Source organism: Haematobia irritans, chromosome 1 (assembly GCF_050003625.1).
Source record: "Haematobia irritans isolate KBUSLIRL chromosome 1, ASM5000362v1, whole genome shotgun sequence".
In the NCBI taxonomy this organism is placed as follows: Eukaryota; Metazoa; Arthropoda; class Insecta; order Diptera; family Muscidae; genus Haematobia; species Haematobia irritans.
This window is the reverse complement of record NC_134397.1, coordinates 172604338-172629292: the sequence shown is the minus strand read 5'-3', so window position 1 is coordinate 172629292 and position 24955 is coordinate 172604338. Positions and strand designations below refer to the sequence as shown.

Genomic DNA, 24955 nt, shown 5'->3' with positions numbered 1-24955 from the left:
GCGATTTAACAAGAAAAATGTTGGTATTTTGACCATTTTTGTCGAAATCAGAAAAACATATATATGGGAGCTATATCGAAATCTGAACCGATGTCAACCAAATTTGGCACGCATAGCTACAATGCTAATTCTACTCCCTGTGCAAAATTTCAACTAAATCGGAGTTAAAAATTGGCCTCTGTTGTCATATGAGTGTAAATCGGGAGAAAGCTATATATGGGAGCTATATCTAAATCTGAACCGATTTCAACCAAATTTGGCACGCATAGCTACAATGCTAATTCTACTCCCTGTGCAAAATTTCAAATAAATCGGAGCAAAAAATTGGATCTGTGGACATATGAGTGTAAATCGGGCGAAAGCTATATATGGGAGATATATCTAAATCTGAACCGATTTCAACCAATTTTGGCACACATAGCTAAAATGCTAATTCTACTCCCTATGCAAAATTTCAACTAAATCGGAGCAAAAAATTTGCCTCTGTGGTCATTTGAGTGTAAATCGGGCGAAAGCTATATATGGGAGCTATATCTAAATCTTAACCGATTTCAACCAAATTTGACATGCATAGCTATAATGCTAATTCTACTCCCTGTGCAAAATTTCAACTAAATCGGAGCAAAAAATTGGCCTCTGTGGGCAAATGAGTGTAAATCAGGCGAAAGCTATATATGGGAGCTATATTTAAATCTGAACCGATTTGGCTGATATTTTGCAAGTTTTTCGAGACTCATTAAATATTCGGATGTACGGAATTTGAGGAAGATCGGTGGATATACACGCGAATCATGACCAGATCGGTGAAAAATATATATGGCAGCTATATCTAAATCTGAACCGATTTTTTCCAAAATCAATAGGGATCGTCTTTGAGCCGAAACAGGACCCTATACCAAATTTTAGGACAATCGGACTAAAACTGCGAGCTGTACTTTGCACACAAAAATACACCAACAGACAGACAGACGGACAGACAGACAGACGGACATCGCTAAATCGACTCAGAATTTAATTCTAAGACGATCGGTATACTAAACGATTGGTCTCAGACTTTTCCTTCTTGGCGTTACATACAAATGCACAAACTTATTATACCCTGTACCACAGTAGTGGTGAAGGGTATAAAAAGACGAAATACTACTCCCAAAGAGCAAACCAGAGGCCGCCGAAAACTGTTGACCGAAGCGGACACTCGCCTTATGATGGCAGAAATGAGGCAGAAATGAGGCAGAACAAGTCCGTAATGCCGAAAAATACTACTGTTGCCCAAAAAATAAGCAAGTTAGTAAATGGACAACAAGACGAGCGCTCCACAACATTGGTTATGTTTCAGCTATAAAAAAAATAAACCTGCATTGTCCGAAAAAATCAAAAAGCGCGAATGAAATTTGCAAGAGAGCATAACAATTGGACGACAGATGACGAAAATGTTGTCTTAATTCCAAAAAAAAATTTAAACCAAAGATGCAAAATCCTCAAAATAAGTCTTAGCCTATATTTGAAGCTTTTTTATCTTAAATCTAAAGATTCAATATTTCAGTTAATTTAAGGACGATTTCTTTAAATCAAATATGTGTTTCTTTATTTTAAGAAAAAATTTCTTTAGTTCAAAGACATGTGTCTTAAACGGAGGGACGCAAATTTACAAAATTTGTGTTCTAAATTTAACGAAAAAAATTTTTGAAGTATAGATTATAAACTTTGTTTTAATTAAAATGTCGTTATTTTAAATAAATTTGTCCTTAAAATTTTGTAAATTGCACATCCTAAAATTTAGGTTGCATAATCTTTAATATCACGTAAATATTTTTTTTCAGTGCAATTGTTGTATTGGATCATTGTAACAAAGAGATATCATTTTATTCTGTTTGTGCACATTTACTTTTGATTTTAGCAACTAAACTCGAACTTAATACCCACCTTAAGGCAGACGTGATACCATTTACTCCCTTCCTATAACAAAATGAAATTTCAATTAAAAACACACACACATTATTATTCAAAATAAATAGATTCATAATCCGGATTTTATTTAAAAATTATTTAAATAAAAAAGTAATTAAAACTAAAATACAAATATCACTCTTTATTATTTGTAATAACTCATACAAGAAACATAGTCAGGTACATACTAATGATAACATGAGACATTATCATCAGTAATAGAGCACACAAAATATATACTCTAAGAAATCTCCATAAGAATACAACAACGGAATTCAGGAGCTCTGAGCATTCATATTATAACAATGTGACATTGTTGTAAGACAATTTTTGTGGTTCATAATTGTGAGTATGAGAACAGATCATACTTCGGATAAGCTTCTCAAATCATCCATAGGATGAATAGAATTGAATAGCCAAGATCCCTTATAATTAGCGCATGCCTGCATGGCTAATTGAATTCAAAGGCTACTGATAATTGCCATTCCGAAATTTCTTTGTTTTTTTGTGATAAAACTATAATGGTTATTTCATCCATACGCATCTGGTGACTCATTAAGACTTCAAAGAGTTCTTGCAGATGCAATACTTTTTGGCCTGTTTATCATTCACACACTTGGCTGTTTTCTCATACATCGATTGGCGACTAATATCCTCAACATTCACAATGATTTTCTTCTTCTGGGTATCATAATCAATAGTAGCACTAAATTCGCTCAATGGTTTCGTCTTGGGTTTTGTGGAAAATTCAATTTTATAGGTTGCTATATTGGGCAATGAATGGGCTGGAACATCAACATCTCGCAACGTTGCTCTGGTTATTTCATTTAGTGTTAGTTTACTACATATTGAGGAGATATTCTTCATTGCTAAATAGTTGTTCATTTCATCCAATACCAATTGGGTGACGTTTTTGACCACATCACTCTTAGTTGATTGTGTTATGTAGGGTATACAGGTACACCAGGTTTCTGGAATACAAGCATCATCACAGGTACGATTTTCTGGTATCATTCGTAATATGGATTGAGCTTTGACACAATCGCCATCACTTGTAACATTAAGGGTAGGTTCCACTAGGTACCCCAAATCCAAAAGGGTCATGTATATATCGAAAGGTGTCACCAAACGTCCTTGATTCACCTCCAAGCTATTCACTAAATCCGGATATTCGCTTTTTATCCATTTGGGTAGTGATATGAAAAACATTGGTAATCTTTCCTCCAAAAAGCCCTCGGCCAATTTTAACAAAGGACCCCATCTACGGCCATGATCACTAAAAAAGAATATCACCGATGATTCCATTGTACCCTCTTCCTCCAAATCCTTTAGATATGCCAACATTCTGGTATCCATTGTCGCTGTCGTATAATAGGCATTATGACTAAACGAATTTGTCCAAAATAATCCAAAATGTGATTGATTCTTAAAACGTTTGGCAAATTCCACAGCAAAATCATAGACATATTCTCCCGATTGATGACGTCCAACACAGTAATTAAGTCCTGACTTCTTTGTTACCTTCATAGTCTTCTCAATGGCCAAGGCGATAGGGTGATAGTAGTAATCCGTGGGAACCTTTTGAAACCCCTTCTTCAGATAATTAAAAGTGGCAATAGTTGGAGTATCCTCAGCATAGGCTGTTACAAATCCCTGCTTGTGCAGTTTATCCCATACGAAAGTGCATTTATCCAAACCTCCAGCAAATTTGGGATTACATTTATTCACTACGGTCTTACCAGTATGTCCTGTCAGAAGAGGCAGTAAATTGGGAAATGTATTATCGCCAACCTGAAATAAGCAGAGAGGGAGAGAAAGCAAAATTATGTAATTATATAAGCTGAGAAATATTCTCGTTAATTTTTAGAAACAATATTCACATTACGAGGGCGTTTTTTTGAACACCTGTTTCTATATGAATGAGTTGCCAGATCGAAACAAAATTTAACACTATACTCCAGAAACAAAAGAACAATCCAAACAATGGACTGAAGCTGGAGGAAGTGCCCCAAAGAAGGCAAAAACAATTCAATCGGCTGGTAAGGTTATGGCAACGGTTTTTTGGGACTTCAAAGGTATTTTATTGATTGACTATCTGCAAAAAGGTAAGACAATAAATTCAGAGTACTATTGCAACCTTTTGGACCAATTAAATGTACAAATTCGAAAAAAACGTCCTGGCTTACAACACAAAAAAATAATTGTTCATAAAGACAACGCACCAGGGCACAAGAGTGTTTTAACAATGGCTAAAATCAACGAATTAAAGTACCAGTTGTTTGACCACCCACCTTATTCTCCTGATTTATCTCCCAGTGACTTTTACTTGTTCCCAAATCTAAAAAATTCCTTGCTGGCAAGCGTTTTACCTCAAATGAAGATGCAATTACATTGTAAACCACTATTTTGAAGACCTTGAGTAAAACTATTTTAATCAAGGGATATAATTGCTAGAAAAGCATTGGACTAAGTGTATTGAAGTTTCAGGAGATTATATTGAAAAATAAAAATAATTTTGAAAAACTAACTATTCTCTTTCATTGATAGGCTAAGAAGTTTCCGAACCGCCCTCGTAGCACGTAGTACGGAATTGTAAGGCGATCAGTTGTAAATACTTTCTCCATTATAATGCTAACTACTCCAGGCAGATCTATACTGATGATGGATGGAAAAATGTGTGTCACGCTGAAAGAACACAGAAAACATTTGTACGAACATTTTTCCAATTAAAATCTTAATTGAGTTTAAAAAATATTCATATTTAATTGATCCAACAAATTTTTCAATTGAAATAAAAATCAATCACACAAATTAATAGTATCAATTAATTAATTAATTACTGTGCCTACTATCAAATTTAAAACTTCGTTAAATGAGATAAGTATTAGGGTGTCCAAAACTGTTACCGGTTAACCGGATTCGGATTTACAAACACCGAAATCGGATAGCGACAAGAATTTTCGACATTTTCGGTATTTGATCATCAGTTAACCGGTTTTCAGTATTTCAGTGAAATTTCCATCTATTTTGTCACATGTTTATTCCTAAAGTAGAACTTTGTGAAGAGACGTATAGACTTCACGACTTCACTTTTTTTAGATGTTCGTATAAACCAAAAATCGTTTGTTTTTTTGTAAAAAAAACGGTTACACCCAGAGAAGGAATTTGATTACCTTAAACATGTTTGAATTACACTCAGATATGAAAAAGTTTAGAGCAATAAAAACCTACCACATAAAAAACTACCACATTTGTTCGCTAATAAAATATGTGAAAAAAACTATTCATATTTGATGGCATACATACCTCAACAAAATATGATGTGGCACCATTCTGTCTAGGTGATCCATTATGAATAAAAAAATTAACAAATGTTTCATTTAGTTCGGTTGCTGAACTTTGAAAATTTAGATATTTCCTGAGTACCAGGAATCGAAACATTTTAATCGTATTTTTAACATATAACAATATGTGGTATATCTACAATGAAAAAAATATTTACGTGATATTAAAGATTATGCAACCTAAATTTTAGGATGCGCAATTTACAAAATATTAAGGACAAATTTCTTTAAAATAATGACATTTTAATTAAAACAAAGTTTATAACCTTTACTTCAAAAATTTTTTTCATTAAATTTAAAAAATTAAATTTTCATTTTGTAAATTTGCGTCCCTCCTTTAAAGACGCATGTCTTTGAACTAAGGAAAATGCGATAAATGAGATCTGAATCCTAATTTTAATTTTATTGATCCTAGATTTAAGGCCAGATAGGTCGGTAAAAATGTCTTTATTTTAAAGAAGCCGCCTCTTTGGCTCGGAATCAATACCAAAATCCTTAAGATAAGTTCAAAATCTTTGGATCCAAGTAAACTTTTTTTTGGGTCGTGAATCTTAATTTTAATTTTATTGATCCTAGATTTAAGACCAAATAGGTCGCTAAAAATGTCTTTATTTTAAAGAAGCCGCATCTTTGGCTCGGAATCAATACCAAAATCCTTAAGATAAGGTCAAAATCTTTGGATCCAAGTAAAAATTGATCCATATCGACACATACATATATATTGCCCCATATAAACGGATCTCCAGATTTGATTTCCGAAGCCTCATAAAAGATCCGAAATCGCTCCAGTTGTAATTTGTGCGTGATGTCAGTAACAGATAATATTACAATCATGCAAAACTTTGTTCATATCGGCCCATAATTATATATAGCCCCCATATAAAACGATCCCCAGATTTCACCTCCAGAACTTCTTGGAGAAGAAAATTTTATTCGATCCGGTTGAAATCGGGCTCTCTAATTACCATGTGAAAATTGGCTCTGATCTGTTCAAAATTATTTATACGCTCCCCTAAAGAGGCTTCTATAGGTATTTTATTGATCCTAGATTTAAGGCCAGATAGGTCGGTAAAAATGTCTTTATTTTAAAGAAGCCGCCTCTTTGGCTCGGAATCAATACCAAAATCCTTAAGATAAGTTCAAAATCTTTGGATCCAAGTAAACTTTTTTTTGGGTCGTGAATCCTAATTTTAATTTTATTGATCCTAGATTTAAGACCAAATAGGTCGCTAAAAATGTCTTTATTTTAAAGAAGCCGCATCTTTGGCTCGGAATCAATACCAAAATCCTTAAGATAAGGTCAAAATCTTTGGATCCAAGTAAAAATTGATCCATATCGACACATAAATATATATTGCCCCATATAAACGGATCTCCAGATTTGATTTCCGAAGCCTCATAAAAGATCCGAAATCGCTCCAGTTGTAATTTGTGCGTGATGTCAGTAACAGATAATATTACAATCATGCAAAACTTTGTTCATATCGGCCCATAATTATATATAGCCCCCATATAAAACGATCCCCAGATTTCACCTCCAGAACTTCTTGGAGAAGAAAATTTTATTCGATCCGGTTGAAATCGGGCTCTCTAATTACCATGTGAAAATTGGCTCTGATCTGTTCAAAATTATTTATACGCTCCCCTAAAGAGGCTTCTATAGGTATTTAATCCGCTTTTTTATCTAATATAGACTCCATATGGACTAACTTGCAATTTAGAGAAGACAATGTTAACAAAATAAAACCATAATTTTCCATTGTTACCACAATCCAAGTAATGCGATTGTGGTTGACAGTCTTTAGTAGAACTTTGTACGCAATACATGGTGGAGGTAACACAGAAAAAAAAATCACCAAAATTATTTCAATTAAAATTTTAATTGATTTTTAAAAAATATTCAATTAAAATTTTAATTAGTTCAACAAAATTTTTAATTCAAACAAAAATTAATTGTATCAATTAATTATACCCTGCGCCACACTGTGGAACAGGGTATTATAAGTTAGTGCATATGTTTGTAACACCCAGAAGGAGACGAGATAGTCTTTGGCAATAATGCTCAGGGTGCGTCCCTGAGTCGATATAACCATGTCCGTCCGTCCGTCTGTCTGTGAATACATTTTTGTGATCAAAGTCTAGGTCGCAATTTCAGTCCAATCGCCTTCAAATTTGGCACATGTTCCTAATTTGGGTCAGAATAGAACCCTATTGATTTTGGAAGAAATCGGTTCAGATTTAGATATAGCTCCCATATATATCTTTCGCCCGATATGCACTAATATGGACCCAGCAGCCAGAGTTTTATACCGATTTGCTTGAAATTTTGTACAAACATAACACTTAGTCGTATAGTCAAGTGTGCAAAATTTGGTTGAAATCGATTCAGATTTAGATATAGCTCCCATATATATCTTTCGCCCGATATGCACTTATATGGACCCAGAAGCCAGAGTTTTATCCCGATTAGCTTGAAATTTTGCACAAGGAGTACAATTGGTAGTATAGTCATGTGTGCCAAATTTAATTGAAATCGGTTCAGATTTAGATATAGCTTCCATATATATTTTCCGCCCGATATGGACTGATATGGCCCCACACGCAAAAAAATAATTCTTTCCTCCCAAACGAAATTTTAGACAAACAAAGTTCGTTTCTCATTTGCTTTTCGCTGTAAGGAAGTGTATTTGGAAGAAAAGTATATACTTTTTGTGATAAACGTTTATTCTTTTCCAGGATGTAAAAACAATTTCATAAAGACTAGCTCAAAAAAAAAAAAAACATTATTTTCTTGCTAATTGCATTGTCCCTCACATCTTTCTCACATCCACGAGGATTTTTAGTTCTTAACACCTTTTCCTGTAATACCAACAATGTAGAAGAAATTATACGATTTTATAACTTTTTAAATTTTTTTTTACCTTTCGCCTGGACGGAGAATCGAACCGCGGACCATGCACATTGTAAGCCAACACACTAACCACTGAGCTATGTACCTGTTATGGTCATCAATAAATAAATATCAATATAAGTTATATTTATATAGCATAGCTTGCGGCGCCCACGAACCGAATAAACAAAGTTTATTTAACAGAAACAAACATTTAGTTTGGCACCGTGGAGCAGTGGTAGCTACGTCCGACTCTCATGCCAAGGGTCGTGGGTTCGATCCCTGCTTCGGCCAAAGTTTTTTTTTTTTGCTTTCGTTTTTTTTTACATATATTCCAGATATATTCGGAAGATTCCGAAAAAATATTCAACATTACATTGTACTATATTAAATTTTGAACTGTAAAATGTGTCTTATTAAAGACCTAAAGTCAGAAAAGAATAGTGTTTGATATAAACGAAATGGACTGTGTTGTTATTTCAAAAATAACTTTTTTTATTGAAAAAATAAAAATTTTGTAACAAACGAATTTTTTTGGTGATAAAAGTTTAAAAATTTCGAAGCAATTCAAAAAACTCTAACAAAAGAAAGACGTTTTCGGTACACGTTTTCCAAACGTTTTTTTTCTTTGCGTGCAGAAGCCCAATTTGTTTGAAATTTTGCACTAGGAGTACAATTAGTAATATAGTCATGTGTGCCAAATTTGATTGAAATCGGTTCAGATTTAGATATAGCTCCCATATATATGTTTTTCTGATTTCGACAAAAATGGTAAAAATACCAACATTTTCCTTGTTAAATCGCCACTGCTTAGTTGAAAAGTTGTAAAAATGACTCTAATTTTCCTAAACTTCTAATACATATATATCGAGCGATAAATCATAAATAAACTTTTGCGAAGTTTCCTTAAAATTGCTTCAGATTTAAATGTTTCCCATATATTTTTTTTGTAAAATTGTGTTCCACCCTAGTGCATTAGCCATCTTAAATTTTGAGTCTATAGATTTTGTAAAAGTCTATCAAATTCTGTCCAAATCGAGTGATATTTAAATGTATGTATTTGGGACAAAACTTTATATATAGCACCCAACACATTTGACGGATGTGATATGGTATCGAAAATTTAGATCTACAAAGTGGTGCAGGGTATAATATAGTCGGCCCCGCCCGACTTTAGACTTTCCTTACTTGTTTTTTATTCGACTCTGGTTATTGCCACTATCATTTCCATAAGTGAAAACATTTCAATTAAAAATTAATTGGATCAATTAATTGCGTGATTGAAGACAAAACATATTTTTTTCTGCGTACATAAAATTCGGCCGTAAATACTCGTCTTACTATCAGAGAGGGAATTTTCATCGACTTTTCATCAAACATGGAGACGAACAATATATACACTGAAAAAAATGTTTACTTTTGGATCCAATGATTTTGACCTCCCCTTAATTTTGGTATTGAATTCGACCCAAAGATGCGGCTTCTTTAATATAAAATCTTTTTAGCGACCTACCTGGCTTTAATTCTAGGATCAATAAAATTGAAATTAGGATACAGATCTCATTTATAGAATTTTCATTCTCTTTTCGGGGTATATAAAAAAATGTTTTCTTAATTCCAAAAAAACTTTAAACCAAAGATGCTAAATCCTCAAAATAAGTCTTGGCCTATATTTGAAGCGTCCTTATCTTGACTCTAAAGATTCAATATTTCAGTTAATTTAAGGACGATTTCTTTAGATAAAAAATGTGTTTCTTATTTTAAGGAAAATTTTCCTTATTTCAAATACATGCGACTTTAACGGAGAGACGCAAATTTACAAAATTTTTGTCCCAAATTTAATGAAAAAATTTTTGAAGTGAAGATTATAAACGTTGTTTTAATTAAAATGTCAATATTTTTTATAAAATGCGCATCCTAAAATTTAGGTTGCATAATCTTTAATATCACGTAAATATTTTTTGTAGTCTATTTACTAAAAGTCTATTTTCTTACCTTATTGTATCCCCTCAATTCGTACCATCCACGACTTTCCATATATTTGGCTGTTTCAGGCATAGTCCTTCGAAAATTAATGCGAGACAAAGAATCAATTCCAATCAAAAGTATACCCAATTTTCGTTTTGTCTTTGAACTATTAGTATCGGTTAAATTTTGTTTCATATTCGATGCCGCATCGTTTGTCCTCTTAACTTGTATAAATGTGAATGCATCCTGCTGTATGAGTTTATTTCCCATTAATTTCGATGTACAATCCACAATTATACCTTTAATGTGTGTCGGCACAATAAAATCTTGATGAAAATTTGTACAGGGTAATAAACTGGAGAAAAAGAAAGATGATATATTATATTAATTCAACATTTTAAATCATAAGAAAAATGTAAAGTCACAGAAAAAAATATCCGTTATGCAAGTGATGCTAAATTGTCTTATGTTATTAATATTTTATTTTATTTTTTTTTTGTAGGAAATGTTTCCCAGCCGAATGAAATTTACTCTAAAAATTTAAGAACTAAGCGTGGGTATAAATTTCAATTACCGTGCAAATAAGTTCAATGTTGACTTAAACAAAGTTTTTCGTACACTTCTCAAAAATAGTAAGCGTTGTTCATATGATGATTTGGCGCCAATAATTTTTCCTTAAATTTTAGCGCATTTTTGTTTTTATGAGAAGAAATGATTTCATGAGAAACACGTGCTTTGTCTCGTTTTTTGAAAACAATTTATGAGCGGCCATCAGTGACCTGAGTTTGGCAACGCTACCGGTATCATTAAAACGATTTATAGTGCGGTACACAATGGTTTTTTATCGGTTGCGATTTTCCAGCCAAATACCACGAATAACTCCCTACGGGAAATAGGTGCAAATTGCCACTGACAGACATATCACAGGACTGGTACCGGTGCTCCAATTTCTCGCAATTTTTAAATAGTCATAGTTTATTGTCATAATTTATTGATTTCCATACTCGCTTGAAATTAATCGTATTCTACATTTAGTGAAATACGATTATCAAAATAACCTATTGTTCAACATAGTTCGAAAGTTTTTCACTTCTGATGTGATTCATGCCAAACAGGAAACAGATTCCAAATAGTTTGTCCTTGACTGGTTCATGAGTACCTGTCTATGAGATGGTCCTACTAAATTGTCCCAGGACGTGTCCTTTTGAATGAGTCCAAGACGTGTCCTAAAGTGCAAATTTACCCCGTCAATGACAAACCCATGTTAAAGTGATCGGTCCCCTACATACGTTTTGACCAGAACTGGGACTTGTCCATACACACCAGGGACTAGTCCTGTATCGGCCCTGTGGATGATACATTTCCCGTCTTTTAGACTTTTAAACAATTAAGCAGTCGATGGAACAAATTTCACACCCAAAGGAAATGGATCAATCCCAGGACCGGGTACAGTACTAGCCCTTGCTGTCTTTGTTTCCAGTATTGGGGATATTTTTTCGTGGATGTGAACGAAATTTTTGATTTGGGAACTTTGGGTTTTGGTGGGGAACTGCTATAATTTTTGGTATTTTTTCGCAATCGGTTTAGTATAAAAAATCTGTTTTACAATAATTGTAATAATGGTTCCAGCCCAACATCACGAATAACTTTCCTCTGAATTCAGATGTCAATGTTCTTTGCGACTTGTAAACAATTAGAAGTCGATAGAACAAATATCATACTTAAGAAAAATGCATCAATCCCAGGACCGATATAGTACTAGCCCCTATTGTCAATGTTGCCAGTATTCAGATCGGGGATTTTTCCGTAAATGAGGGATTTTTCCCTAAATGGGGGATATTTTTACCTGGATGGGAACGAAATTGCCGGTTTAAAAGTTGCCCACTCATCAGCGACCAGACTGATTTTTTTCATAAATATAGAAATGATGAAGATGGTGCAACTTCATATTGATCTACCACTACGGTTCCCAATCGAGCCAAAAATAATCTGCCAAAATTTGGAGCAAATTTTACCAAAAGCTATCAAACAAAAAATCTTATTTTGTCAAAATTTTATTTCTATAGAAAAATTTGTCAAAATGTTATTTTTATAGAAATTTCAAAATTTTATTTTTATGGAAAATTTTTATTTTTTTATAAAAAATTTTATTTTTATATAAAATTTTGTCAAATCTTAATTTACAATTAATTATTATTCGAGCTTTATGGACAAAGTAGATTAAGGAACTTGATCAATCTAAACAGGCCTATACTACACATGTTTCAGTTCAGGCGTATTTAGGCGTGTATAGATTTGTATCTGGCGTTTTCTTTTCAATGGTTCTACTGTTCAAGTTTCTAATCTACTTTGTCCATAAAGCTCGAATTAATTTTAATATAAGTTTGTCATATTTTAATATAATAAGTTTGTCATTCCGTTTTTAACATATCGAAATATCGATTTCCGACTATATAAAGTATATATATTCTTGATCAGGGAGAAATTCTAAGACGGTATAACCATGTCCTATCTGTTATAATCACGCTACAGTCTTCAATAATGAAGCAATCGTGCTGAAAAAATCACAAAATCATCTTTTGTCCGCAGGCAGGTCAAGTTCGAAGATGGGCTATATCGGTCCAGGTTTTGATATAGTCCCCATATAAACCGACCTCCCGATTTTGGGTCTTGGGCTTCTAGAATCCGTAGTTTTTATCCAATTTGCCTGAAATTGGAAATCTAGAGGTATTTGAGGACTATAAAAAGTGTGCCGAAAATGGTGAGTATCGGTCCATGTTTTGGTATAGTCCCCATATAGACCGATCTCCCGATTTTACTTCTTGGGCTTCTAGAATCCGTAATTTTTATCCAATTTGCCTGAAATTGGAAATCTAGAGTTATTTTGGAACCATAAAGACGTGTGCCGAAAATTGTGAGTATCGGGCCATTTTTTTGGTATAGCTCCCATATAGAACGATCTCCCGATTTTACTTCTTGGGCTTCTAGAAGTTTTTATACAATTTGCCTGAAATGAGAAATCTAGAGGTCTTTTACGATCACAAAGAGGTGCGCCGAAAATGATGAGTATCGGTCAATGTTTTAGTATAGCCCCCATATAGACCGATCTTCCGATTTTACTTTTTGGGTTTGTTGAATTGTAGTAGTTGTCCAATTTTCCTGAAATTGAAAATCTGGAGGTTTTGCAGGACTATAAATAGGTGTGCAAGAAATGATTTTATTGTTTGTGATTCTAGAAACCGTAGTTTTTATCCAATTTGCCTGAAATTTGAAATCTAGAAGTATTTTAGGACAATAAAGAGGTGCGCCGAAAACGTTGAGTATCTGTCCATGTTTTAGTATAGCCACCGTATGACCGATCTCCCGATTTAACTCCTTGGATTTCTCGAAACCGTAGTTTCTATCCGATTTGCCTGAAATTGGAAATATACTGGCATTTTAGACTCACAAAAACGTGTATCGGATTTAGTTTTTATCGGCCAATTTGGTAAGGCCTCCAAATAGACCGATTTCACTTCTTGAGGGTATAGAAGCCGCACTGATCATGAAAACTGCTTGAAACTGAAAGTAAAATTTCCAGAGTTTACTTCTCGTAATAATGGGGGTGAAAATCTACAGATTTTAGATTCAAATCAAGGCGTTATTTCATCATTTTCTTGCACACTTACAAGAGATGTTAATGATCCCTGTAAAACTCAAACAAAAATGGTTCTTATAAAGGGTGATACGGTCAAAATTTGGTCAATATAAACTTGACGTATTTCTTTCAAATTAAAAAACCTGAACACCCCTCATTTTGAAGGTGTGTGTGTGTGTGTGTGTAGAATGTTGCTCCTATTTTGATGTTGGAATTCACTCTTCAGTTGTCAAAATGCCGTCCAAGCAAGAAGAGCAGCGTATCAAAATTTTGCTCGCGCATCGCGAAAATCCGAGCTACTCGCACGCAAAGCTGGCAAAATCGCTAAAAGTTGCCAAATCAACCGTTACAAATGTAATTAAAGTGTTTGGGGGACGTTTGTCGACAGCCAGGAAGTCTGGATCGGGGGGAAATCGAAAACCGTAAGGCGCTGAGACGACAAAGAGAGTTGCCGGTAGTTTCAAGCGAAACCCTAACCTCTCTCTCCGAGATGCCGCAAATAAGCTATGTGTATCGTCTACAACCGTGCATCAAGCCACAAAACGAGCCGGACTATCGACTTACAAGAAGGTAGTGACTCCAAATCGCGATAATAAAAAAATACGACGGCCAAACCTACGTCAAAGCCGACTACAAGCAGCTTCCGGGACAGGAGTTTTATACGGCAAAAGGAAGGGAAAGGTACCAGATATTTTCAAGCACATAAAACTGTCAAAGTTCGCAAAGAAATATCTGGTTTGGCAAGCCATCTGTACCTGTGGCTTGAAAAGCAGCATTTTCATAGCTTCCGGGACTGTCAACCAAGAAATTTACGTGAAAGAGTGTTTGAATAAACGTCTGCTGCCTCTCCTGAAGAAACACCGTTGTTCCGTACTGTTTTGGCCGGATTTGGCATCTTGCCATTACGGTAAAAAGGCCATCGAGTGATACGCCGCCAACAACGTGCAGGTGGTTCCCAAGGACAAGAACCCTCCCAACACGCCAGAGCTCCGCCCAATTGAGAAATACTGGGCTATTGTCAAGCGGAACCTAAAGAAGACCAAAAAAACTGCTAAGGACGAGCAGCAGTTGAAGGCAAACTGGCTTTCTGTGCCGAAGAAGGTGGACAAGGTGGCTGTACAAAATCTGATGGCAGGTGTCAAGCGTGAGGCCCGGCAATTCGGATTTGGGAAAGCGAAAGCCTAACTAAATATTTTTCCTGAATTTTATACTAATTGAACTTGAAAAAGAAATTTAACTTGATTTTTTAAATAAACGATTTCACCGATTTACACGCGTTTTCCCTTGACCAAATTTTGACCGTATCACCCTTTAAATCCGGAATCTGATATAGTCTTCATAGGTAAACTCTTTAAATTTATCTTCGGGAAGTGTACTATTTGATCTGCTCTGCTTGAGAGACAGATATTCTCTCAAACCCTCCTGAAATTTCAAAGGAAACTACAATATTTGATTCATGGTGGTGGGTATTTAAGATTCGGCCCGGCCGAACTTACTGCTGTATATACTTGTTAAATTTAACGATTTAGCTATGGATGACGCTAAATTAAAATTTTAGCAACTTGCGATTGAGAGATTACCGGAACATGGTGGATGATAATCTTCATTTCGAAAATTTAAGTACTTTCATTATACATACGTACATACTTGAAACACTCAAATCAAATATTAGATAAATATGTATAAATAATAAAACTTACTGAAATTTATTATCAGCGGAACCTCCACTTCCAGCCCGTTCTATTTGCCGATAACAGCAGTGTAAATCATCCATAATAGTTTCTTTGGTGGCATTTTTTATGAATGTCATAGCCACTGTGTAGTTGATGTGTAGAACATATTCCCTGTTGAGATCATCGAAACGCATGCTAATAATGGCCTTGTCCTTGGTGCAACCGGTCGAATGCGATGGCTTAAACATTTTCCGAGCCTCCGGTGTAAAGGGATTGACATAGGGTATATGGCAACGTGAAGTGTTAATGTAAAATTGACGTTGCACTCCCTCTTTATATTTAGGCTTTGTAGCATTAGATGGGCCTGTCAATGATAGAGGAGGGTTTTGCGTGCCACTAATGTGGTTGTTGGCTATGGATGTTAATGGCGATGACGATGTTGAAGCATTGGACAATAGCGTGATGCTCATTGTTGAATCTTGAAAATCGTGGGATTATTATTATTAGTTTTTTTTTTTCAATCGGAGTTAATTAGCTAAATGGTTGATTTTGAAATGGCTATAAGTCATTTCTGTGCAGAATTAATGAAGCATTAAAAATTAAAGATCACCTCAAACAGATTTCAAATGCAAAATGTTATTTTTGCATGGTGACCATACAACATGTTTGTAGCAAAAATGTTGTTTCCTCACATGCTTTCCGAGTTTGTTTGTAAGCAGCAAACACGTTACATGGTTACCATCCAAAATTACATTTTTCATTTAGACAAACGAAATGTTTCTTTTAGAGCTAATAAACCCGATTTATTACAAGCGTAGCCAGTGTTACCAGTATTGGGGATTTTGGTGGGGAATTTCCATAAATTTGGGAATTTTGTGGGGACTTTTTTCGAGAAATTTATTTATTCATTTTTAACAAAATTTTATTTCTATAGGAAATTTTATTTCTATAGAATGTATTGTCAAAATTTTATTTCTTTAAAAAATTTTGTCAAAATTTTATTTCATTAAAAAATGTTGTCAAAATTTTATTTCTATAGAAAATTTTGTCAAAATTTCATTTCTATAGAATATTTTGTCATAATTGTATTTCTATAGAAAATTTTGTTAAATTGTATTTCTATTAAAATTTTATTTCTATAGATCATTTTCTCAGAATTTTATTTCTATAAAAAATTTTTTCAAATTTTATTTCTATAGAACATTTTTTTTTCAAAATTTTATTTCTATAGAAATATTATTTCCATAGAAAATTTGGTCAAAATTTTATTTCTATGAAGAAAATTTTGTCAAAATTTTATTTCTATAGAACATTTTATCATAATTTTATTTCTATAGAAAATTTTCTCAAAATTTTATATCTGTGGAAAATTTTGCCAAAATTTTGTTTCCATAGAAGGTTTTGTCAAAATTTTATTTCTATGTAGAAAAAATTCTCAAAATTTTATTTCTATGTAGAAAAATTTCTCAAAATTTTATTTCTATATAGAAAAATTTCTCAAAATTTTATTTCTATATGAATAGTTTTGTCAAAATTTTATATATATATATATATATATATATATATATATATATATATATATATATATATATATATATATATATATATATATATATATATATATATATATATATATATATATATATATATATATATATATATATATATATATATATATATATATATATATATATATATTATATAGAATATTTTGTCAAAATTTTATTTCTATAGAAAATTTTGTCAAAATTTTATTTCTATGAAAATTTTGTCAAGAAATTTTTTATCGAAAATTTTGTCAAAATTTTATTTCTGTGGAAAATTTTGTAAAAATTTTATTTCTATAGACAATTTTGTCAACATTTTATGTCCATATAAATAATTTTGTCAAAATTTTATATATATAGAATATTTTGTCAAAATTTTATTTCTATAGAAAAAATTTTTTTATAAAAATTTTTGTTAAAATTTTATTTCTATAGAAAAATTTGTCAAAATTTTATTTCTATAGAAAATTGTGTCAAAATTTTATTTTTATGAAAATTTTGTCAAGAAATTGTTTATCGAAAATTTTGTCAAAATTTTATTTCTGTGGAAAATTTTGTCCAAAATTTATTTCTATAGAAAATTTTGTCAACATATTATTTCCATAGAAAATTTTACCCAAATTTTATTTCTATAGAAAATTTTGGCCAATTTTTATTTCTGTAGAAATATTTGTCAAAATTTTATTTCTATAGAAAATTCTGTCAAAATTTTATTTCTATAGAAAATTTTGTCCAAATTTTATTTCTATAGAAAATTTTCTAAAAATTTTATTCATATAGAAAATTTTCTCAAAATTTTATTTCTATAGAATATTTTGTCATAATTTTGTTTCTATAGAAAATTTTGTTAAATTTTATTTCTATTAAAATTTTATTTCTATAGAACATTTTCTCAGAATTTTATTTCTATAAAAAAATTTCTCAAAATTTTATTTCTATAGAACATTTTTCTCAAAATTGTATTTCTATAGAAAATTTTGCCAAAATGTTATTTCTATATAAAATTTTGTCAAAATTTTATTTCTATAGAAAAATTTGTCAAAATTTTATTTTTATATAGAACATTTTGTCAGAAGTTTTTTTTTTCAAAATTGATAGAATTCTACCAGAAATGGTAGATTTGTATTGTTTGGTAGACTGCTAAAATTTTTGATGTTTTGGTAGAGTTTGCAAAGAGGTACTTCATAAATTTTCTATTTCTATAGAAAATTTATGAAGTACACTTCTGAAAAAATTTTCTATAGAAATAGAAAATTTATGAAGTACCTCTTTGCAAACTCTACCAAAACATCAAAAATTTTAGCAGTCTACCAAACAATACAAATCTACCATTTCTGGTAGAATTCTATCAATTTTGGCAAGGTGTTACTACCCAATTTTACTACTTGAATATTTAGGGCCTGTTCGAAACCGAAACTTTTTACTATGGTGAGATATCAATTTACTATGGTGAAAACCATTTTCATATCTCTAGCATTTGGAAGACGATCATCAGTCAGTGGTGTTGTGGATCGAAATCTTGATCTTATTGCAGACTGGACTTGACAAAATTTTAATTTTTTAAGTATTATTGATTCTCTACAGTAGAGCCGTTCGCTTTATTTTTTCAAAAAAAATGTCTAAAAAGTATTGGGGATTTTTGTTAGGAATTTAAGTTTAAATTGGGGATTTTTGGGGACGAAAACATCAAAATTTGGGAACAAGAGCCAGAAAAATACTGGCAACACTGGGCGTAGCAAAAATTGGCTCTAATCATTTTTATTTCTTTTTAGAGCAAATTATTTCGTGTCATAAGAAAAAGTTGTTTGTCCTAATCCTCGTTCCTAAGAAAAGAAAACTCTTGTTTTAGTGTAGCAAAGATGTTTTTATAATTTCAATTTTTTAATTATTTGGTTCATAAAATTCCTGAGATATACTTGGAATAAAAAAAATCATCAGGATGGGGAAAATTTCTATAAAAAAAAAAAAATTAAAAATAACCTAAAAAAATTATTTTTTTTTTTTGTAATAATAAGTTAATTTTAGCATGAGTTTAACAACGGATTTTTTTCTGTGTGTATATCAACATATTGTATTTCTATAGAACATTTTCTCAAAATTTTATTTCTATAGAAAATTTTCTCAAAATTTTATTTCTTTAGAATATTTTGTCAACATGTTATTTCTATAAAAAATTTTGTGAAAATTTTATTTCTATAGAACATTTTTCCAAAATGTTATTTTTTTTGCAATAATAATAAGTTAATTTTAGCATGAGTTTAGCAATGGGCTTTTTTCTGTGTTTATATGAAAATAACTGGCTTTTTGGCACGGAATCGTTCAAACCTTTAGATACAAGTCAACTGTTTTAAGTGTTTCTGCAAGAAAAAATACTTTCCTCCGGAACCAAATTTTCGACAAACGAAATACCCTTTTCTTATAGAGTATTTTCGTTTGGAGCAAATTACGATAAGCGATTCAAAAATGTAATTTCCTTTGAAAGACAATTTTTTAGCGTCATAAGAAAACATTGCTTGTATAAAATTTCGTTTCTAAGAAAAGAAAACTCTCCCTTGAGTGTGTTATATGAGATGAGGAAGTGAGGAGTGAAATGCACACGCAAAATAAAACGTTTGGAAAACGTTCGTAGTACACGCACTCTGCTCGCGTCAACAAAGAATGACTTAAAAAGGAGGTTCCTCGCTTGATTTCTACCGCACAATGTCCACCAAAATGTACGAATCTTAATCACGGTTGCCACTAGTGCAAAAAATAATCTACCAAAATTTTAAGAACATTTACCCACAAATCTACAATAAAATATTTTTCTTCGAAAGTGTTTTATTTTAAAAACATTGAATTTATAAAATATTGTCAAAATTTTGTGTATTGAAAATTTTATCAAAATTTTATTTCTATAGAAAATTTTGTCAAAATTTTGTTTCTATTGAAAACTTGTATTTCTTCAGAAAAATTTATTTCTTTATAAAAATTTGTCAAAATTTTATTTCTTTAGAAATTTGGCAAGATTTAATTTCTTTAGAAAATTTTATTAAAATTTTATTTCTTTAGAAAATTTTATTTCGTTAGAAAATTTTATTAAAATTTTATTTTCTTGGAAAATTTTGTCAAAATTTTATTTCCTAGAAAATTTTGTCAAACTTTATTTCTAAAAAAACTTTTGTCAAAATTTTATTTTTATAGAAAATTTTGTCTACCAACTGTGGCAACCATGATCTTAATCCGTTGGACTTTTGCGCTTTAGGCATTTTAGACAGTAAGGTTGGCCCTATAAAACACATGTTAAGACGGTGCTTTGCTGAGGATGAGCCAAAATACCGCAGAGCTTTTTATGTAGCATGTAATGACTTTGACGACATTATTTTAGTTCATGGAAATTAGTTAATTTTATTTCAATTTTGCACAAATGTGAGGAAATTGTTCTTATTTTAATTATTTTTTTTTTTTTTGATGTGAACTAAAAATTAGAAAATAAGTTTTATACAAATGAAGTACACATTTTTAATAAATTGGAAAAAGGTTCACAATTTACTAAAATAGGTGAATTTAAATTAAATTGCGTTCACAAGTTTCCCAAATGAGTAAATGGTTCTTTAATTGTGTCTGGCTTGAACTTCATATAGCGCTAGAGGCATTTTAAAAATTTTTAACTCCAAAATTTTCCTTCAACAAAATTATTTTAAAATTGAAGAAAATGTATTAGCATTTTCTTCAATTTTACGAAAATTATTAAGTTATTTGTATCATGTTGCAATTAGTAAAATATTTTGGTTACATTTTTCTAAAATAAGCATATATTTTCTTTCATGGTGGGCTCACTTTATTTTGGATAAATAAAATGCTACAAAGAAAAAATATCACCAAAATATTTCCAATTAAAAAGTTGATTGAAGTTGAAAATTTTTTTGTAATTAATAAATTAATGGATACAATTAAGTTTTTAATCAAGATAGAAATATCAGGTTAACTAAGTCAATGATTGAAAGTTTTTAAATTTTTATATAAAAAATTAATTGATACAATTAGTAAAACTCGAAAGACTAACCCCCATTTTCATGAAGCTCCGTTAGTGCTCCGTTAGCTAACGAACTTTTAAACCATACTATGGACATATCTGTCATCTTGCCTATATGTTCCACATGCCAGTTAGAAATTTAACTGCTGAAAATTTTTCAGTTAAAGTTAACCGGAAAAAAGATATTTGCAATTTACTTTCTGTTAACTGGCAGTTAAATCCTAACTGAGCTACATGAAAATGACCGAAAGTCAGTTAAAAAAGTGATGGGAATTTCTAAATTTCTAATTAAAAACTTATTTCAAACAATCAATCTTTTAATCAAACTAAAAACCCAAAGTCAGTTAAGAAAGTACTTGAAAATAAAAAGTTATGTTTTTAATTAGAAAAGTTAATGTATTTTGCAATCAATATCAATTAAATTTTTAATGGAATCGATTCAAAAATTAATTGAAATTTCCTCATGAAATCAATTAATTTTTTAATCAAGTATTTTTTATGCCCAATTAAAACTGTGATTGATACTATAATTTTTGTGATTGAAGACATTTCAATTAAAAAATTAATTGGATCGATTAATTTCGTGATTGAATCAGAAACAATTTGTTTGTTGTGTATACGGAAAAAGAGCCTACTTTCGCAGAAAGCAAAATAAAAGGCCCACATGAAAACGAGATTGGGGTTAATTTTCATTTGAAATATTTGGGTTTATTTTCATAATGCACACCCCACTTTTTTCATAAATACTCGTCATAATTGGCATTTGCACTTAAAAATCGACAATGAAAATATGTCCGGTATTAAATTCGCATCATCTCGCTCTAAAATGGTAATTGAAATACCCAATGTGTTAACAATTTACTAAAATAGGTGAAGTTTACTTAAATTGGGTTCATAATTTTCATATAAAGACATTTAAAAAATTTTTAACTCCAATTTTTCCACCTCAAAATATTAAAATTTTTTAATTTTAATAATATTTGAAGTTTTTTTCATAATGCACATGGACCCCAAAAATATGAAATTTTGACGTTGTTGTTTTCCAATATAATTTTTTGGGGTCCAACGTCATTTATGTTTTCAGGCTAATTTTCATGGAGCCCATATTCATAGCACCCCATTAATGCTCGCAACAAAACTCTGCCTTTTGCACTGGATAATCCATCAACCATCATTTTTGGAAACAAATCTTTATCTTTGCACAGACACAAAAAAAATTCTGATTCAATCACGAAATTAATTGATCCAATTAATTTTTTAATTGAAATGTCTTCAATCACAGAAAATGATAGTATCAATTTAAAAATTAATTGGCAGTCAATTAAAATATTAATTGATCCAATTAAAAAAATAATTGATACTATTAATTATTGTGATTGATTTTTGTTTCAATTAAAAACTTTGTTAAATCAATTAAATTTTTAATTGAATATTTTTTAAAACTCAATTAAGATTTTAATTGGAAAAATTTTCGTGAAGTTTGTTTCTGTGCAGAGATCAAAATCTGTGGATTCGAATCAATTTTTTTTTGTTTGAGTGTATCTCTTAATCCGAATATAGCTTAATTCACTTCCAAAATCAACGATTAAATATTAATTATTTATCTACATATTAATTATCTACATTAAAAAGAATTTAATCATACAGATTATATTCCTTCTTACCATTGCCTTTCATTGAATCATCATGGTTAATTGTGGACAAATTCGTGCCGCTAGCTATTGTTCTATTTGAATTATTCACTGAAGTAATTGAAACAATAGCTGAATCGCTGGCAGTAGTAGAAGTCGTCATAGATGCTGTGGAAGATGTTCGTGGTGATGTTGATGATGATGACGATGATGGATCTTCCGAAAATTTTTTTAAACTTTTGATTGTTGCAATTAAATCTCGATTGGTGGTTGAATACTGGTTTATTGTCGACGATGATATAAAGTTATTATTAATTGGGTTCACTGTATATGGATTTCCTATTTCCGATGTTTCATGGGAAATATCATAAATCTCATTGGCCTCCATATCGGGTGCTTCACTCAAATACATGTCATAATTTTCCTCCGCACTTTCCTCTGGGCTTGTGGAATTCAAGCATGTGCCATTATCACAAATTTTCAAAAGCTTTGTGCCATTTGAATTTTTTTCAATTAATTGATAATCACTGTCGTATGATATATAAATCACTTGTGTTATTAAAAATATAACAATTAATAATTTAAAGGACCAATGAAAACGAATTTGATCTTCATGCCCGGCGGCATTATTTTGTGATTCAAAAAGATTATCATCTTCATCGACATCATCTTCATCGTTATGTTTAAGGGGTTTATATTTGAAATTTTGCATTATGATTTATCCAAGAATTTAATATGCCGGTTACGTTTAAAATTTTCGCAAGGAACATAATTTTTGCTACGCAAAATTACTTTGAATTTATTTTGTTCACAAAGGATTGATAACCACGCTCACACACTCAATTCGTTTTGTTTGTCCCGTTCATTGTGTTGTGTCTACGATCGTCAACGTTCTATAACTGAATTTTGATTATTTATAAATGCTCTATGGAATATCGTTGGCTATGGCACTACTCTAACTTCCTTGGACATGACACACTAAGAGAACTCTTATCGATAAAATAGAGAAACACAATGTTTTCTACAATACAACATTATTTTATTTCTCGTTTTTTTTTTGTTTATTTGTTAATGTGTTAATAATGCTATGTGTTTTTTTTTTTGCTCTTCGCTGGCTATTCGGTTGTCATTAATTTGTTGTTTTATTGACGAATAGTAACTTTATTGCAAATATGTTTTCACAAAAACAAATCACTCAAAACAATTGTGTTCTGCATGTTCTAGGAGCATTTGAGAAGTGTTTGTTGAAATAATCATTTGACCAGCTAAGTACATTTTATAGCTGCGAATGTAATGTTCATATTTATAGATAATAGTTAATAACTTAACATAATTATTCTTTGTTTTTTTTTTTTTTTTTTGTTTCTTTAATTTATTGTTGTGGCGACAAGCTAGTTAAAGATATTAATAAACCACACGCAAAAAAAATCGTTTCTTCCCCAACGAGACTTTAAACAAACGAAGATGTCATCTTAATTTCTCTATCGAAAAGATTGTATATATTTCTGTAATGAACGTTGACTTCTTTTACAGAATGTTAATACCAGGAATGCGTAGCTGGGCAAAAATATTATTTTTAATCAAAAATGTAATTCTTGAAATTCCCATTGCTTCGAAGCTATAAAATAATTATAAAATATTATAAATTATAATTTTGTAATATTACATTTTAAAATAATATTATTATTGTTGACATGGCGATGATATTCTCTTTTCATTTCTTTTGTCATATTGAGTAATATCTACTTTGCGTGAATATGATAATTTGGCATATGTCAAAGGCCTGACATGGGAGTAAAAATGAGAATTGAAATAGTTCGGGTAGCCGAAGATACTCTGAGCAAATTAAAGAGATGACATATTTTTAATCCACTCTTAAGTTTTGCCCTATGCTCAGCACATTTGGTTTGACTACGTTTCATATCAGGGATGGAAAATGTAGTAAATACTATAGTATTTTTTTCAATATTTTTCAGTACCGTAGTACCCCCGCGAATTTAGTACCTTTTGTGTAGACATTTTTTCAACCGATATCAGATTTATGGTACAATAGTTTTGACAAAATATTTTAATATTTTGAGAAAGTCTTTAACAAACTTATTTGCTAATAGTCTTTTACAAATTTGACAAAACAGACAAGTTCATGCGAGAAGAAAATCTCGATTTTGTAAAAGCCATAGTCAAAAACACGATTTTATTGAATTTCAAGAATGTTTTAGTCGAAAATAGCATGTGTTTCTATATTACGCTTCCACACGTACACTTTCTACATGAGAAGTTATCGATCCCCTACTAAAATAATG

The 24955-nt window shown here is 31.2% G+C and overlaps 1 protein-coding gene across 2 annotated transcripts; it reads right to left on the bottom strand.

Annotated features, from left to right (window-relative positions):
* Positions 1 to 1995: 1995 nt before the first annotated feature.
* On the bottom strand, positions 1996 to 23891 carry LOC142222142 (uncharacterized). 2 transcript variants are annotated; one of them, XM_075292108.1, is made up of 5 exons: positions 22686 to 23891; positions 15487 to 15937; positions 10177 to 10504; positions 5254 to 5427; positions 1996 to 3738 (listed from the first exon to the last, which is right to left on the bottom strand). In XM_075292108.1, exons 1-5 carry the CDS (start codon positions 23362 to 23364, stop codon positions 2503 to 2505), a joined length of 2868 nt encoding a protein of 955 aa, XP_075148223.1. In that variant the 5' UTR covers positions 23365 to 23891; the 3' UTR covers positions 1996 to 2502. The 2 variants fall into 2 exon arrangements, with proteins under 2 accessions (XP_075148223.1, XP_075148224.1); XM_075292109.1 differs by lacking the exon at positions 5254 to 5427 and having other exon boundaries at positions 22686 to 23688.
* Positions 23892 to 24955: the final 1064 nt, after the last annotated feature.

Coding starts and splice junctions, on each gene's coding strand:
- LOC142222142 (XM_075292108.1), bottom strand. CDS start 23,364: ATGCAAAATTTCAAATATAAACCCCTTAAACATAACGATGAAGATGAT. Junction 5,428..10,176: donor AATTGAGGGGATACAATAAG/GTAAGAAAATAG, acceptor TTTTCATTGTAG/ATATACCACATATTGTTATA. Junction 3,739..5,253: donor CCACATCATATTTTGTTGAG/GTATGTATGCCA, acceptor TGCTTATTTCAG/GTTGGCGATAATACATTTCC.